The sequence below is a fragment of the Zeus faber genome, assembly GCF_960531495.2.
Source record: "Zeus faber genome assembly, chromosome: 7".
In the NCBI taxonomy this organism is placed as follows: Eukaryota; Metazoa; Chordata; class Actinopteri; order Zeiformes; family Zeidae; genus Zeus; species Zeus faber.
In genome coordinates, this window is record NC_137203.1 from 13,947,821 (window position 1) to 13,965,320 (window position 17,500).

The following is a 17,500-nucleotide window of genomic DNA, read 5'->3' on the forward strand; positions in this document are numbered from 1 at the left end:
ATTAATTGTGTGTGCTGTGTGTGTGTGTGTGTGTGTGTGCGTGCGTGCGTGCGTGTGTGTGTGCGTGCGTGCGTGCGTGCGTGCGTGCTTGTGCGTGTGTCTGTGTGTGTGTGTGTACGTGCGCGTGCGTGTGTACACAGTGGATGACCTGATAGGAGATGAATGGACAAACAAAGTGAGGAGGACAAGGGGAGCGAAGGAGTGACTTAGCATTCTGGGAAATATGCGGTTTCCATGGCAGCTAATGAGACACCGGCGCTCGCCAGCACGGTTGTTGGAGGCAGCAGAAATGGCGGAGGGCAGATTAATCACATTGAGAAAAAGGGAAGAGGAGAGGGGCGGGAGGAGGAGGCGAGAGGAGGGGAGGAGTTGGGGACCGCAGACGACAAACCAATTCTCGTCCCGGGGTTTCCATGGCAACTAATTGAGGAGAGTGGGTGGAGCTCGGAGTGCTGGATGGATGGTGCGTGCCGGGGGGACCGGAGCGGATCCCCAGCTCCCGCTCCCCTGCTCGGATGACGTTTGCAACGTTCCGGCCTCGCGGCAGTGACGGACCGGGGAGCCGCACCCACCCATCTTGTTTTGGGGTCAAAGGTCAACACATTAGCCGATCAAAGCCGCACTCCCAAAAGGAGACAATCTAATCTCAGGATCTTTTTATCCAACGCTCCTGCCGTGCTCGTGCTGCTTGGTTTTCAGCCGTGATATCAGATTTTGTTGTATCACTCGCTATTTTATTTAAATGTTGGAGAGAAAATGGAGAGATAACGTCGTGTTTCAGAGCAGGTACAGTATGTGTTACACAGGTCACGTTAACCGTCCATTACTGGCTTTTTGGTCATTTAGAGTAATGTCCAGGACATGTCAAACCTTCCACCCTCACATTCTGTAGCAGCAAATAATATTTGCATCATGATTAATTTGACACGAAATAAACATGGAAATATTTCAGGTGAAAATAGATGATATGACGCGGTTTTCCATTTTGACAAAGCCAAGAGCTCCTCACACGGTCCTGCCCGCCCGCGTCTGACGTTACGAAAAGGTTTTTAATATTTTTCGTCGCAAAAATTTTCGAAATTCTAGTCTATTTACCAAACATTAACCATACAAAGAAAAACATTTCCATTTAATTCCGGAGACGCGAGGACAGTGCTCAGAAGTCCTCGACGGATCTGAATAGGGTAAGAATTTGCACTTTTCTCGTATTTGAGGCTTGAAAACGTCAGTTCACAGGAGGCTGAAATGGCTATCGATCCGGGTGTCCATCCCGGAATGCATTCCGACGTCGTACTTTAAACGTACGGTAAGAAACAAGAACACATGAAAGTCCAAATAAAAATAAACTAATAGAGATTGGGGTGATGTGTGCGCCCCTCACCGCTCGTTTCCTTCGCCCGCCCCATCATGCTATTGGCCGTGAATGCGCCGGCAACTCAGGGCGGGAATAATTCAGACAAAACAACACCACCCTGATCTGTGTTTCCTGAGACTGAGATCAAATGAAAAATAAGCTTAGACAAGTATTGAGTCCCCCCCTTCCCCATCACACCACACCCGTTACCCAATTCGATTACTCTCATTGCATCGATCGATAAAGGCCACACACACACACGCACACACATAGAAACACACAGAAACACACACACACACACACACACACACACACACACACACACACACACACACACACACACACACACACACACACACACACACACGTCTACCTGTTATCCGGTTGCCGTGGGGCATATAATGACGGCGAGATCAGCATATGGTGCAGGAAACATCACATAAGTGGCAAGAGCTGCTCCACAATTAGCCACTTAGCAGGTGAGGTGGGGGGTTTGGAGGGAAAGAGGGAGTGAAAAAGAGAGAACGAGCAAAAGGAAAAACAGAGCGACGGAAGCATCAGTGGAGCGGCCTCACGTCAGGCGAGGCGTCGCTAATCCCGCGGCAAATATTAGCCGGACGGCCATTTTGATCCATCGCATTATAATAAAGCCCTGAAATGCGGAACGCGTATGTGGCTTAAATCTGTTGATCGTCCCCGAAGTTGGGACAGAGTTGGATCACCACTCAAATATTAACTACAAAGTTTTATTGCTCCATCACACTTTTGGTTTTGGAGGATTTTGGCAAATGTTCAAAAACGATTGAGTGGGTCGATGCTGCGACCAAATGTACTTATTGAAAGTCACTTTGGACGAAAGCTCAATAACATAATTTGATATAATAAAACTCACGACACGATAGGGAGAGCAGTGCAGGTTCTGAGCGTTCAAGGAATCCCGGAAGACCAACTGAAATGATACTTGGATTGGAACCAAGCAAGCGGTCTCCATGGCAACATGACTTTTGGTGCTCTTTCCACCGCATGGAACTGACTCGACTCAACTCCACTCTACTCGCCCCTCTGGTTTGACTTTGGGATTACCTGGAACCTGGCACTTACTTTGGTATCACCTCTGTCGAGGTTCCAAGCCAGCTGAGGTGACACCGAAATGTCACGTGAAAACAAAGTGCAGACGGCTGATCGGTCGGAAGGAAGCGTCACCGCGACTTTGGCATCATTGCGCCACACGGGTAGGAGCGACTGAGCGAAGAGCGTGTCTCCAACACGCGGGGCTTTTTTCGTTCGATTCAATTAGGAAAAGAAATACATCACTTATTAAAATTATATATTATCTTTTTTTTTTCTCTCTCACGGGGACGTGAGAGGATGGCTGAGCAGAGGAGATTGGAGATTTTTTATTTTTGAAAGGTTAAAAAAAATCAAAAAACGCTATTTCGTCACCCTCGGGGGTCTTTAAAAAAAGGGGCCAAGAAAACCGGAAAAGCTTATCCAGCCACCACACAGAGAACGGAGAACCATCTCATCCACAGCCGCCACCGCTCCTGCACGGGCCGCCTTGAAGACGACGTCACGGCAAATTCACGCAGCGTGGCTCTGGGTGGCTCTGCAGTGGAAAAAACAAAGCACCCGGCACCAAGTGAGTGGAGGCTGGTTGGGCCGAGTCGAGTTGAGTCGGTTCCATGCGGTGGAAAGGCGACATCCGTCCCTTCCGCTTTTCATTGGGTTCTACTCTATTGCACGGCGAGCGGAGGACACGGTGAACGTTGTGTGCCGGAGCTGCAGCGCCGCCGGCGAGATGCGCGTCCGGAAGAGCCCCCCGCAGCTGCTGGCTTGACGTGAAAGACGTGGAGGGGCATCGGAGCGTCTGCAACTTTAAATTAAAAATGTCGGCTCTCCGAAGGGACGCTGTACGGGTTCTAGATAGTCTCCTCATCACTATTCATCCATCCATCCGTCTTTATCCGACCGTTCCAGTTTGGGGTCCCAGCTGACTTTGATTGTAACTTACAGCCGCGGAGTGGAGGCATGTGGAGCCCTACAGACACTTCCCATTCCCGTTCTGGTAGAACCCCCAAATGGGAAGTCAGTGCGCCGCCGCGTTTTGCACCGAGAGGCAATTTTGGGCTCTTCTCTTAACCAAACCTGCATACCTTCATTTGCGGGAGGATTACTATTAAATACCTACTGTCTTATAATGTGTTTTAGCGTGGGGATTTCATTTCATCGGCAAATGGAAAAAACGATTGCGGGGCGTGCGTCCAGGAAGCCCACTTTGCGCTATCATGTTCGGAGGACATGTGTGTTATTAGTCAAAGGATGGGATCGCACCATGCTGTGGCTGTTTGATGGGCTTTGCAGGCGGCACGTGTTTACAAACCATTAGTGTGTCAATCAATTAATTAATTGTGCATTAAGGCTGCCAAATGTTATAATAAGCTGTGCACACATCAATGGATCTCTGCAGTGTGGAGAATGCAGCCTTAAACAGCACGGGACTTGTTGTGATGATGAATTGCAATTTACAGACCACTGAGACCTCCCCAATCGCTGAGAGGAGGGCGCCTCGCTCGGGCTTACAAAAGGGATAGATTACTGGGACCGACAGAGCGACATTTGACGGACAGAGGGACGGAAGGATTGAGAACCAGCCAGATTGATTTTGCATCCGGTGGACCAACAATCCCGGCTAATGCGACTAGACAGACAGGCAGGTAGGACGGACGGGGAAATCGATATATCAGCCTGTTTTCCTGTAGTGTTAAGTACGCGCAGCTTCCCTTTCTCTGCCTAATGACCTTTGAGGCGACCTTCAGTACCGCAATTAACCCGCAGCTCGTTCTGCCTTGAGCGCATCCGTCTCACGCTCACCTGGAGATGTGCCGTTTCTATACAGTGTACATTCTAGAGGCAAAAAGAATGGGCGACGACCAGACAAAAGGAACAAACTGACGGACAAATAGACGAAAACGTGCCAAGCGATCTAACTAACTAACGGACAAACCCGACTGACTCCCTAACTGACAAACTAACCAACTGATGAACTTACAAACTAACTAACTAACTGGCAAATTAACGGACCAACAAACTGATGAACTATCGAACAGAGAAACAGCTGAGAGTTTTCCTATGTGTCTGTCTTGTCTCGGCAGGGAATGTACGGGAGCGCGCAGGAGCCAAAACACACCGCGCCGGAGAACCTCGACCGCAAAACCTCAACCGGAGAGCCGACGTCCGATCGCATCTTTAAGTTGTCCTTTATATTTACTTTCCCTGCACTCGAGCGCGGTTTTGTTTGGACCGTCAATGAATAAAACCCCGCCGCGCCGGCACCGCTTCAACTGCAACCTGCGTGCGACACATAGGAACCACGAAAAATCGAAAATAAACATACAAACAAACAAACAGGCGGACAAACTAAAAACGATCTAACAAACAAACTAACAGACGAAGGAATGAACTAATAAATTAACTAACTAACAATTGCCATCCACACACTAATGTTGTGGTTGTGGCGGCAGTATTCTGGTAATGACTCCACTCCTTATGGTCAAGGTTGCCAGGTCTGCGGTTTTCCCACGGAATTGGGCTACTTTGGAAGTGTGGCCAAGGGTTGAATTTTTTTTGTCCGCTGGTTGAGCAGACCTATTTTGCACTCAAATGACATGAATAATATCTATAGAGAGAAATGCATGAATTAAATGAAATAATTTATTTTCACCCAAATCTTACCAAACTGACTCCGGGGACGCGCCCACATACACAAACACATAGGCTCTCTGCCCGGCCGCGCCTGCTCGCCTCTCGTCTTGACACGCAGTAAGTGGGAGAAATAAGGGAAGAAATATACGAAAGAATGGTAGAGTAAAGACGGATTTATGTCGGAAAGTACATGCAGTTGCTCCCATGTTGCAGGATCATGAGTTTTTGTAGTGGGTGTTATTGAGCTTTAGGGGATTGTTGCTGTATCTTGTGAAGCAAATAGCCTAGATAGTTGTATTTAGACTTTTATATACTATCTAACATACTTTCAGCTATCTGGGAGTGGAGGCATTCTTTAGTTTTGTTGTTTTGTTGTGATCAAAGGTATTGGGTTTTGGGCTGGTTTTATTGGCCATTGGGCTGGTTTTGGGCTTCTTTTGATCGGCCAATAGGCTGGTTTTGTCACACAGACCTGGCAACCCTGCTCATGGCGCCATGGAGCCATCACTAAATGCAGCAGCCTTAGCAACCTTTTAAGAAACACAAAACTACCAGAAAAAACACACCCATATTTGAGTTAGATAACATTCTGAAAGGAAAGGAGAAAAAAAATACAGAATTTACAGGAATAAAATAATTAAGAGGAAGATCACGTGTTTTCTGTAGGCCAGCCATAAAGCATTTTTAACAAATACAATACACTTATGAATGAACACAAACACAATTTGTGTGAGTGTGTGTGTGTGTGTGTGTGTGTGTGTGTGTGTGTGTGTGTGATGTTTATTAATTTGTGCAAGATTGTATTTATGTGTGCGTATGTGAGAAAGAGTATACGTGTGTTTGTGTGTGTGTGTGTGTGTGTGTGTGTGTGTATGGGCCAGTACTGTATTTTTTATCTGTGTGCGTGTGTGTGTGTGTGTGTGTGTAAGTGAGTGAGAGCTTTGTCTTTGATTATCAGTTAATTAAATCTTCTCAGGGGTGCGAAGATATGGCTTTTTTTTTAATGTTAAGCCCTAAAATCTTTTCGCTTCATCTTTAGTCATTAAAACAATTATACCAGCAGCGATGAACAGCGGAGGACAACTCACGCCGCTTATCGTACGGTGCATATCTCCCGATCGCAGCAGAGGCATCTCTTTTGGAAGGGGACGATCTGGTTATATTATCCTCCGGATCAGAAAGAAGAGTAAGGAAAAAAAAATAAAAAAATTTAACTTCCGTCTTCCCTCACCACCAACTCAGTCGGACTATCAACAGTGTAATATAATAATAATAATATTAATAATAATAATAATAATAATAATAATAATAATAATAATAATAATAAACTGTATTTGTAGAGCACGATTCATACAAGAGATGCAACTCAAAGTTCTTCACAGAAAGTAAAAAAAAAAGAATGAATTAAAAACAAAAATCAATAAAAAATACAAAGTGCACAAAGTTAAACATTAAAAGATCACAAACAGAATAAAACATAAAATGTGCATCAAGCAAAATGAATAAATAATGTTATGAATATATAAAATAAATGCTGAAGCGTCACGCTCCTTTTTTCCGACTACAGCTAATTGAGAGGCAAGTTAAAAAGTTATGTTTCCAGCTGCCACTTGGAGGAATTCACTGAACTGCTGCGAGCAAGTTCAGCTTCCGAGCCTTCAGGACTTTCAAAGTGATTCCAAACACTACAGGTAGCCAGTGTGGTGTAAATAAGGCTTATAATATTTCCGGAAAACCAATTTTCCCTCCATCACTTGGGGGGGAGATTGGCGTAGATTTCGGGTGTGTCTGTTTGTATGTGTAGCTGCACATGTATTTGTAGCTGTGTGTGTGTATTTGTACCTTTCTGTATGTGTCTTGTTATAACCATTTATAACCATGTTATAACCAACTTGCAATGCAAAAAGCTGAGTGTGTGTGTATCTTTATGTGTAGCTGCATGGGTGTTTGTGTGTATTTTTACGTGTGTTTGTATCTGCGTGTGTGTACCTCTACGTGTGGGCTAGTGTGTGTGTGAGTTTTTATGTGTGTGTGTGTGTGTGTCTCCCCTGCAGCGCTGTAAGCCAGATCATTGTGATGTTACAGTACCACCCACTCACAGCCGTATCTCCCTCTCCCGGGTAGTCACTCACACACACACACACACCCACACACACACACACACACACACACACACACACACACACACACACACACACACACACACACACACACACACACACACACACACAGAGTATCATTATGTTTATCATATACAGTATGACTCATCATCATGTGCCTGACCCTAGGTTGACCCTGACGGTTAAAAAAAAATTAAAATAAAAAAAAATTCAAATATCATCATGTTGCTACAGTGAGATGAAAGAGAGCAGCAAAATAAGCAGTTTTTTGTTTGTTCTTGTTTAAATGTGTGTTATATAACATGTCCCCCGCCTGCTTCATGGAATACAAATGTGAGATGCGCTGCAATTTTCCTGCTGGGCTTTGCAGCAGCACGGCTCCCACAATAACCACATTAGGTCCCACTATTAGTGTCATAGTGTCCCACTATTAGTGTTTTTTAGCAGTGTTTTTTAGTTTTCTGTCTCAAGTCGCTCATGGCAACTGTGTATAACATAAAAAAAAAAAAAAAAAGCCTCAGAAAACAATAATTATTATGCTTCCTTTGTTTTCTAAATGTAAATCGTTGTTTGGTCGGACACACAGATGTTTCGAAGTTTACAGAGAAAGATGGATTCTCCTCTCGTTGTGCAGCCGCACCACAGGCTTTTCCCTCAACACATCTGCACTAACGTAGTAGTATGATTAGTATAGCATAGCATCATGACGGTAAATATCTCCATACATAATAAAATAAAGAATAAATGCATACACTTTGCACAGCGAATGAAGAATTATAGACATACAAGACGTGAGACATTGAGTGGAATTTCCCCATCAAGCCCCGGCTTGCGTGTTTTTATTTTGACTTTTACAGTTTGACGCACAAGCATCGGGTCCCAAATCCAGAGGTTGTGCGCCGGCGCGGTTTTCCTCAGATAGGGTGTAAAAAAAACTGCGGACCAGACCGCCAACCTTAAGTCTGCCCTGTCAGAGCGACGACAATTTATCATTAGTTTCCCAGGGCCTCCCAGACAGTTGGGTATGGCTCTAAGTGATGCAGTGCCAGACCTTTAACGGGCTTTAAATCTGACTTTCCTTCAACTGCGGGGATTAGATGTTTCATCGATAAAAATACAGAGATGAAAAAGGAAATATCCTGTTTGAAATGGGAGTATAAATCCCTTGGGAGGCTGTAGCATTATCCAAACATTTGTACATATAGAACCACACACACACACTTTAATCTCCCTGTGCCAATACACCAACATTTGCCTTGATGGTCGTTAAACTCTCATTTAGAGTTTAACAGAATTCCAGAAGAATCGAACCTTTCTTGGATGAAGCAAACACCAAAATGAAATTATATTTGGTTAGAGTTTGAGTAGAAGTTGAAAATCCTCAACAAATCCCATCTTTCCGGGGGAATCATCGACCCACGACGCACGAAAAGTTGGGAAGAGGGAACACGTGGGGTTGTGCAAGTAGGAAGCTTCTGCCTCCTCTGGTGCCTCAAAGAGAATATTTTCTTCCCCAATTAAAGAGTAACTCAAGAGCCTTGAAAAGGGTTTTTGAGGTCTGATCAATATCATTTGGGATACAGTATCCAAGCGGCCATCGCACCCTTCAATTTCTAACCGGCTGAGCGGGGATGCTCTTCCTCTTGGAGTTGGTTTCTGGGCCGGAGAACGGCGAGCTCCCTCTTGCTTATGGAGGTTTGTTGAAAGCATCAGGTCCCCATCCTTTCCATCAGAGTCCCGGATAGGGCTTCGATTTTCGACGTCGCTGCCTTCATTACACCCAAAATAGGGCGAAAGGGGGCGTGTTGTGAGTTTGCAGGGATCGCCATGTGAACCCGGTATTTGAAAGCACAGTCACCAGGGAGGGCTCGTCTTTCCCATCGTATCGATCCACCACGGTAGCTACTTCTTATCCAGACCAACTCATCTCCAAGATTTTGGTTGTTACCACCAACCAAGGATGTAAATCATGTATATTCATATCAATAACAAAATGTCCAAAAACCGATGCTGCTGGATGGCATATCCTGTGATAGTTCCACTCAAGACCTCGACAGGAGTCGCCGAAGGAGTGAAGCCGTTTCTATGAACCTTCTCTTTTCTGTGACAAAATCCCCAAAAACGCGCTGCGCTCCCGTCGGAACGTCTAAATAACGCGAGCCTTACCTTCCTGCACGGCCTGGAAGGGATTGTTCCCGTCCACGAACTCCACCGAAATGGTGATCTTCTCCGTCTCCAGGATCTCGTTGTTGAGGTTGAGGTCCGCCACCGCCAGGCGGAACACCTCGTCGTCCTTGCGGGCCGACTCATCAAAGATGGCGCCTGTCGGGAAAAGGGGAAGAGACTTGAGATTTGTATGATAAGTATGAAGAGCGAAGCGCTGGAGTCGGGCGGAGTGAAGGGATGGAGGAAAGAGGAGGGGGTGGGGGGAAGGGGCGTTGACTTCAGAGTCCAGCAACTAAACTTGGATAACACACACTTGTTCAAAAGGGTCACTCCTACAAGTCGCTGTCTTTTCCTATAATGGGACCAGAGAAGAGAGGACTAATTATAATAATATTAATATTAATATTATTAATAATATTAATAATAATAATACCAGTCCGGGGCCATTGGAGTGAGAAGGTCCAACCCAACTGGTCACAACTTAATAAGTTGGATAACTCAACAAGACTCAAGCTCAAATGGTGCTACGAGAGAGAGAGAGAGAGAGAGAGAGAGAGAGAGAGAATGGAAAGAAGTAAGATAAGCGATTTTGCTGGGCCAGTAGGTGTTTGGTCACTTTGCTTTGGTCGGTTGCACATGCAATCAACCTAATGTCCCTTCTCCTTTCTACCTCCCTCTCTCCATCCACACACAGCTCTCCTTTTGGTTTTTAACTTCTCACGCCATCCCCTGCCCCCCCCCCACCGCCCCCGAACCCAATGAGCAAGTAATTGTCCAAGCCCGGGCTAATGAAGCACCTCTAACTGTACTCCACTGAACAGAAAATCAGTGTATATGTGTGTGTGGGCGGGTGGGAAATGTGTGCGTCAGACATTAAATACCAGAAAGTGTGAGTGTGTGTGTGTGTGGGTGGGTGTGTGTGAGAAAGACACATGTCAGCGGTGACACGAAGTGAGCCAGTCAGGCGATAGAGTTTCCATTCATCCCTCCATGTGTTCATCCGTGGATCGCAGTATACAGAGCATATTGGCAAAAATAAATAAAAAATGGCCGTCCGTAATATTCCCAGATTACAAGAACAGCAGCTCAAATAGTTCAAAGGTTTCGGGATTTTCTATTTTCACTTTCCAAGTTATCCTAATAAGTGGGCCAGCAGCAGCACAGCGAGGCGTTCTGGATTGAGGCCACGCGATAGCGCTTTTCAAAGGCAGCTTTCCCGAGCTTACCCGATCGCACTTAAAGGAATGCCTACTCAGGCAATTTTTTTTTGGTGCATAATTAGTACAATTAAAATGTGACACAGTTCTTCTCGTGTTATGTAAACGGGGGCCACCGCATCGTACACCGCATGTAACAATATAAGGTGGACAAGAAGTTTATGAACTCATTGTTATGCAGATGTCCAGGCAGAGCTTGTCTTAAAATTCCCACCTAGAAAAACCATTTGTATTAATGTACTTTAATTCAACCTCCACCACCCTGAATGCCACTAACATAACAGTTGGCAGACTTTTTCAAAGTTTTTTTTCATGTTTGTCTTTTTTTTTGGTTACTTTTTTTTATTTATTAATTTTTTTTTAATAATACATTAACATTTACACCTTGATGGAAGTGGAAACGGAGGAGGTAAAATTAAAATCTTCCGCTTCATTGATGTTTATGGATGTGATGCCATTCAACCACCCCCAAAATGATGAAGAACATATCTTCAAATGGCCTTCTGTCTAATTCTCACATGTATAACCAACCAATCTTATTTCCTCTTTATTTCCATATAATTAGTCCCCGCATTTTACCCATCCCAGTCACGCTACGGTCGGGTGTAGAGATAAGATTCTCCCGCCAGTGAAGGTCGCATCACAGTCCCTTTCCTCTCCACAGAACTCCGCAGTTAATTGCCAGGTGCAGGAGTTTGAGCTCCCAGGCGCTGCTTATCTCCTCCCAGACACCGTTTCCCCGGGTTCCTTTGTAACAAAGATACGCTCTTCGTCGTAGAAGATGCCGCGCCCACCCTCCGTCGTGCACCTGCGCCCCCGAAACTACCCCGAAGCCACGCCTTCACGTCCGGCTTATGCCGCGGACCCTCTGTACTTCCCCCTGTGCACCATGTTGTGACCACTTGTGACAAATTGCCCGGCTGTCATCAAAATGTACTTAGAGCTTGAGGAAGTAGTACTCGGAAATGTTTCTCTCCGCAATCATCCATCTCAGCCAACGAACATAATATAATATAATAATATAAGCTCGGGAGGAGGCCCACGAGAAACTCCACCGCGGTGACTCGTAAAATATTAGCAAAAGTAGAATGAATGATTGTATTATTAATGAACTAATTATGTGAACCAGGAGCGCGGTGGCTTCCTTAAATACCCGTGATCGAGTCCTGGATATTTTATTTCAATCACTATGCAGTATAGATGATCGCAGACAAGCAGGTCGAGCCGAATTTAAAAAAAAGAAGAAGAAAAAAAAAAAGGAAAAAATTTCATAAAATAAGCGATGAGCGGCGCGACACAAAGGTCTCGTTAACGATTCCATTGGAGCTGAATTATGGATGGACGGCACTCGGACGGGGAGCGAAAAGGGGATTTAACCAAACACAAACATCTGAGGGGAGACCGCGAGGTTGGACGTGGGAAGGACGAGGGCGGAAAGGAGCAGGTCCCAGGAGGACAAGGACACAAGTCCAATTTAAGAAGAAATCGTTTGCTTGAAACGCCTTTCCCTCAAATGGTAAATTTAACACATTTTCCGCTGTTCTCTGTCTTTTTTTTTGGGGGGGGGGGGGGGTTTGCTGAAGGATCTCCCACGGCTAGATGTACTAACTGGAACATGTGACGTTGAGTGTGACGTTACTGGGACGCGTTCAATTGATATTCTCTGTGTAGAACCGTTCAGCCGAAGACTTCCTTTATTCATTTTATTTATTTAACATGTGTGCTGGTGGATTAAAAACAAAATGTAGGAAGTGTTCTGTGCCATGTTCTAGGTTAGAATTTGTATTTATTAATTTTTTTTTGAAAATTTACAACATTTCTGTGCATATGAAATCACAGTGGATTAGGAAATGTTAGCAAATGCCCTCGATAATAAAAAGTCCCTTTGGCAATTTTTCCCAACACATAATAATATTAATAATAATATTGATAATAATATTACTAATAATATTATTAATAATAACTACATATCATTAAATAAATACATAACAGAACATTTTGTTACATGGCTTATAAATGCATCATAATGTCTTTAAAACCCATTTGGAGCTCCCTCCATACTCTCAAGATTCAAGATTCAAGATTTTTATTTGTCACATACATATACATACTTCCATACATATATGCAGTGAAATGTAATGCAACGCACCCGGTGATAGCACACAATAAGTCCTAGGAAAAAGTACAAAAATAAAATAAAATAAAAAGGAGAAAAGTAGAAATAAGTTTCCCAATATGCCATGTGGAATATCCGAACTTGCACCAATAGAATAATAGCATGAAGACGAAGAAAAGAAGAACATCTGAAACACTCCCCCACCGCTCCCTCATCCTCCCTCCCTCCCCAATCCCCTGCTCGATTCTCGATTCCCCTTTCCACTCTCCTCCGTGCTGGACGCGGTCCAGTGACCGTGACAAGTCAAAAAGCATCCAAGCTACGATACGAGACCCCCCCCTTTCTCTCTCTCTCTCTCTCTCTCTCTCTCTCTCTCTCGTCCCACCTGTCCGGGGTCAAGCCGTGATTAATCAGCTTTGGTAGCGTGATTAAAAACCACAGTAGAGCGCTTAGAGCAGCCACTGTGGGCTGGAGGAGGAGCAGAACAGGAGAGAGCGACAGAGAGAGAGAGAGAGAGACAGAGAGAGAGAGAGAGAGACTAAATGTCATAAGCTTTCTGTGCAGGAGAGGAAGACACGCACACACACACACACACACACACACACACACACACACTGACGTATACGGACACAGGGTTCTATCTCTCTATCTCTGTAACACACACACATTCTTGAACTAATGCTGAATTAATGAGATAAGATGACTTTTTATTAAAAGTTTTCAAGTTTCCTACCTCCCACAGGGACATTTTGTAGTGCGTGTGTGTGTGTGTGTGTGTGTGTGTGTGTGTGTGTGTGTGTGTGTGTGTGTGTGTGTGTGTGTGTGAACGGTTCAACGCATCTGAAGTTAATTGAGGCGTGGAGGCCTCAATGAGACGGACCCTCGATTAACTTTGTTAACCTCAGCTGTGTTTCAAAATGGCTGCCGCGACCGCCCCGGCACAGACCTGGTCGCTTGAGCAGTTGAGAGTTATATGGAAAACCAATAGTCAAAAACAAAAGTTAACCCGCCCCCCTGGGACTGACTTTAACGACACACTGATGCTGAAGTTATTCTAATTTTTCTTTTAATCAACCAAGGAACTTAAAACGAGCGACTTTCATCCGTGAAGGAAGCGTTTGATTAGCAAATGAACATTAAAAACTGTGTCTCAGTCTCAGTCAGTCTCAACTGGTTGTTAGTAACCACGCTGCCACGCCCCTGCCATACGCTTTTCATTTATCATGTTGTCTTTTTTGTATATTTGTCTGGTTTATTCATATATCAATTCATAGTTGTTTTTCTTTATTTTACTTTTTTTTTTTGCGATTGCTACTATTTTTTCTTGCTTCTTGTCTGCATCTGATTGGAGCCAATAAAGGAAATTATTCTGATTGTTACGCTTGAAAAATAAAAAACTGAATATTAGTATTACTGAAAATTAAAGATGGTTAGCGTGGTCATTATACATATATATATATATATATATATATATATATACTGTATATATATATATAAGGGATGCAATGGTATACTGTAGTTGGCTCACAGTTCAGTATAATATCATGGTTTTGGGGCCACATAAACAGTAAGGTTTTGGTATCTTTATATTAAAGAAAATAAATAAAAAATTGTTTCAGTTAAAAGGTGTAAACATTTTTTTTATAGTAGTCTGCCACAAATATCTAGTGTAACGCTCTTTGTGATTGACTGTGGGGGGAGGAGGGAGGCGGGGGTTCAAGGTCATTGTGGGTTGGAAAAATTTGCATAAGTTCATCTGATTGGAGTCCAGGATCGTGGGTAATTAAAATATTAATTTCCGTTAACATTTATTAAATTATATATAAAATATTTTTAAAACATTAAAAAAACTGATAAAACCAGTACTATAGTGATTTATTTATTGTGCACAACAGGTATAAACAGTATTTTCCACACATAAATCTTCTTCCTCTTTCGGCTGCTCCCATTAGGGGTTGCCACAGAGGATCTGCCTCCTCTGATATTTTCCACACATAAATAATTAAAGTTAAGGAAATTATTGAAATTACAGTCCGTGTGTTGCTTTCGCTTTGTGAACCTGACATGACAGCGGGTGCGCTCCTTTTCAGCCACGGCACCTCCCGGCGAGGGAGGAGCATAGGCTATCTCTTACATGGAGGGGTGGGGGCTCATCACCCGGTTCCCTTCATTCCTACAAAAGAGCCGCTCAAAAGCATCGGCTCGTTCATGAACCAGCGGGTGCGGGTGGAAGCGAGTGTCTGAAGAGAAGTTTGTAATAAAGAGAGACACATCCCAGAGTTTTTTGTTTTTTTTCCCGTCTGGACACCTTGATTGATTGCACTCTAAAAAAACGTTTCTATGCCTATCTGACGTGGCCGCTGGAGCTGCAGCAGTGGATTCAATAGGAAGCAACACTTCCTGCACGCCGCGCCGCGCCCGTACGCTGCGCCAACGCGTCTGGAGGACTTCTACCGCGATACCATGGTTCACGTGTGCGTATTGAACCGTAACCGTGCAGCAAACGGTTCGATAACATGCCGTGTACCGTTACTGATGTAGACTGTATTTATAAATATATATAGATTTATACAGTATATATACTATTCAGGACATGGTGGTATGAATAATGAATAACTGTAAAGGCTGCACATGGATAAGGTCACTCCGATAACCAGACATGCACACAAACTCACACACACACACACACACACACACACACACACACACACACACACACACACACACACACACACACACACACACACACACACACGCACGCACACACACACACACACTAAGTGTTTCACCAACTAGCCAATTAGTAGAATAATTGATCAACATCTGTATTTACATTTACATCTTAATTGAGCTATGTTCTCCTGATTAATTTAATTTATAAAATACAATTTTCATTGTTGTCTAGAACTCCTCTCTCTGCGTCTTTCTTACATAATGGGCAAAAGACGACTACTATGACGAAAAACTTGGGAACAAGTAAAAATCAGTAGTCGTGAAACTCCTAACACACACACACGTACACACACACACACACACACACACACACACACACACACACACACACTCGCACGCACACACGCACGCACACAGCCATTTGTCATTTTCCGTTTCGGTTCTGTGACCGTGCGAGTAAAGACAAACGTCACAAGATAAATCAGCCAGGAAAAAAAAGGACACAGACGCTGAATTTACACACACGGTCCAAGGACAGACAGGCAGGCAAACACACACACACACACACACACACACACACACACACACACACACACACACACACACACGCAGGAAACCACATAATCACATGGTTACTTTACAAAATGTCGCATTCCCTGGACGACGTCGGCTGCAGCGGTCATCTCCCACCGACACTGAATACACAAGTGAGAGGCTGAAACAAATCAATGGCTGGAAAGTTATTGATCAGGACCAGTGTCTTGTATTCATTTAGTAGTTTGTTAACGCTGATGAGGAGCTAATAAATACCTATGTTTATCCACTTACATTCTAATAACCGTCTGTTCGACAGATGGGAGGGACCACGAGCGGGATTTAGAGGAAATGACCGTGGACTGGAAAGGATAAATAGTCACTCGAGACGATACGGTGATATAGGATTTCTATAATGTCAGTCATATGTCATGTGTATAACATTTGGTTAATAGTTCTGTACGTCAGTAAATATTGATAAAAGTATATTTATGCCACCTGGTGTATTTTAACCAAATTCAAGACGAGAAGACTGACACCAATTTCATCCCCTGTGCGTGACGGGCTGCGTGCTAACCCGTGTTAGCTCAATGCAAGGCCGCGGGTGGGATCAGCTAGCCTAGCGCCGGTGAAATGAGCGTTTAAATGGCAACCATTTGTGATGCATCACCCGTTATCCACCTGCGATGAGCGGTGTTTATCGCACGGACAATTTCTCGGACAACTCCATTACCGGAGCGGCCGTCTTGCAGTTTTCTCAAACTCATTACCCGGCCGTCGGCCCCGTTTGCTCAGGACGTGACGCCCCGCCCGCTCCCTCGTGCATTCAAATGGAATCAAATGCGATATAAAGAGGGAGGCCGCGTCCCGGCGCTCCGCCAGAGCCCAGATCCTGAGACTGCTGATCTCCGTAGTGATCACCCAGAACCAACGAGCGACGTGTTGCTGGGAGCAAATGATTTCCATTTGAGGAACAGCGGAGAGGGAGCGACGGACGTTGAATGCACACAACACTATTGTACAGAGTTAACCTCCCGTCATTTGGGGTTTCTTCCCATGATCGTTTCGATCGGACTGCGCTTCGACAAATCCTAAAACCACTTTCAATGACTAAAGACTTTTTTTTTTTCCTTTTTTGGGCAAATTGACGTGATATCAGAATGTGCATCTTAATAACCGCCAACCCATTTCCCACAAAGGAGGCGAGCTATTAAACAGCCCGAACAAATTAGCCAAGCACCCGGGACATGAACTGTGAGCGAGCAAAGATGGAGGGCTCGAGGCTAAGGAAAACCCTGCTACCACTAAGAGAACCCTGGTACCACCAGGAGAACCCTGATACCACCATTAGAACCCTGATACCACTTGGAGAACCCTGGTACCACCAGGAGAACCCTGATACCACCATTAGAACCCTGATACCACCAGTAGAACCCTTGTACCATCAGGAGAACCATGATACGACTAGAAGAACCCTGATACCACCAGTAGAACCCTGATACCACTAAGAGAACCCTGCTTCGACTAGGAGAACTGTGATACAGCTAGGAGAACCCTGATACTACCATTAGAACCCTGATACTACTAGGAGAACTCTGATACCACTAGGAGAACTCTG

General features: G+C 44.5%; 1 protein-coding gene across 1 annotated transcript in view; it reads right to left on the minus strand.

Moving 5' to 3' along the window:
- grid2 (glutamate receptor, ionotropic, delta 2) overlaps positions 1 to 17,500 on the minus strand; it is a gene marked incomplete at both ends in the record, with an annotated part of 557,550 nt that overhangs the window by 436,357 nt on the left and 103,693 nt on the right. Inside the window, 1 exon segment of the mRNA XM_080004041.1 lies at positions 9,343 to 9,498. Coding sequence (XP_079860167.1) covers positions 9,343 to 9,498 — 156 coding nt within the window.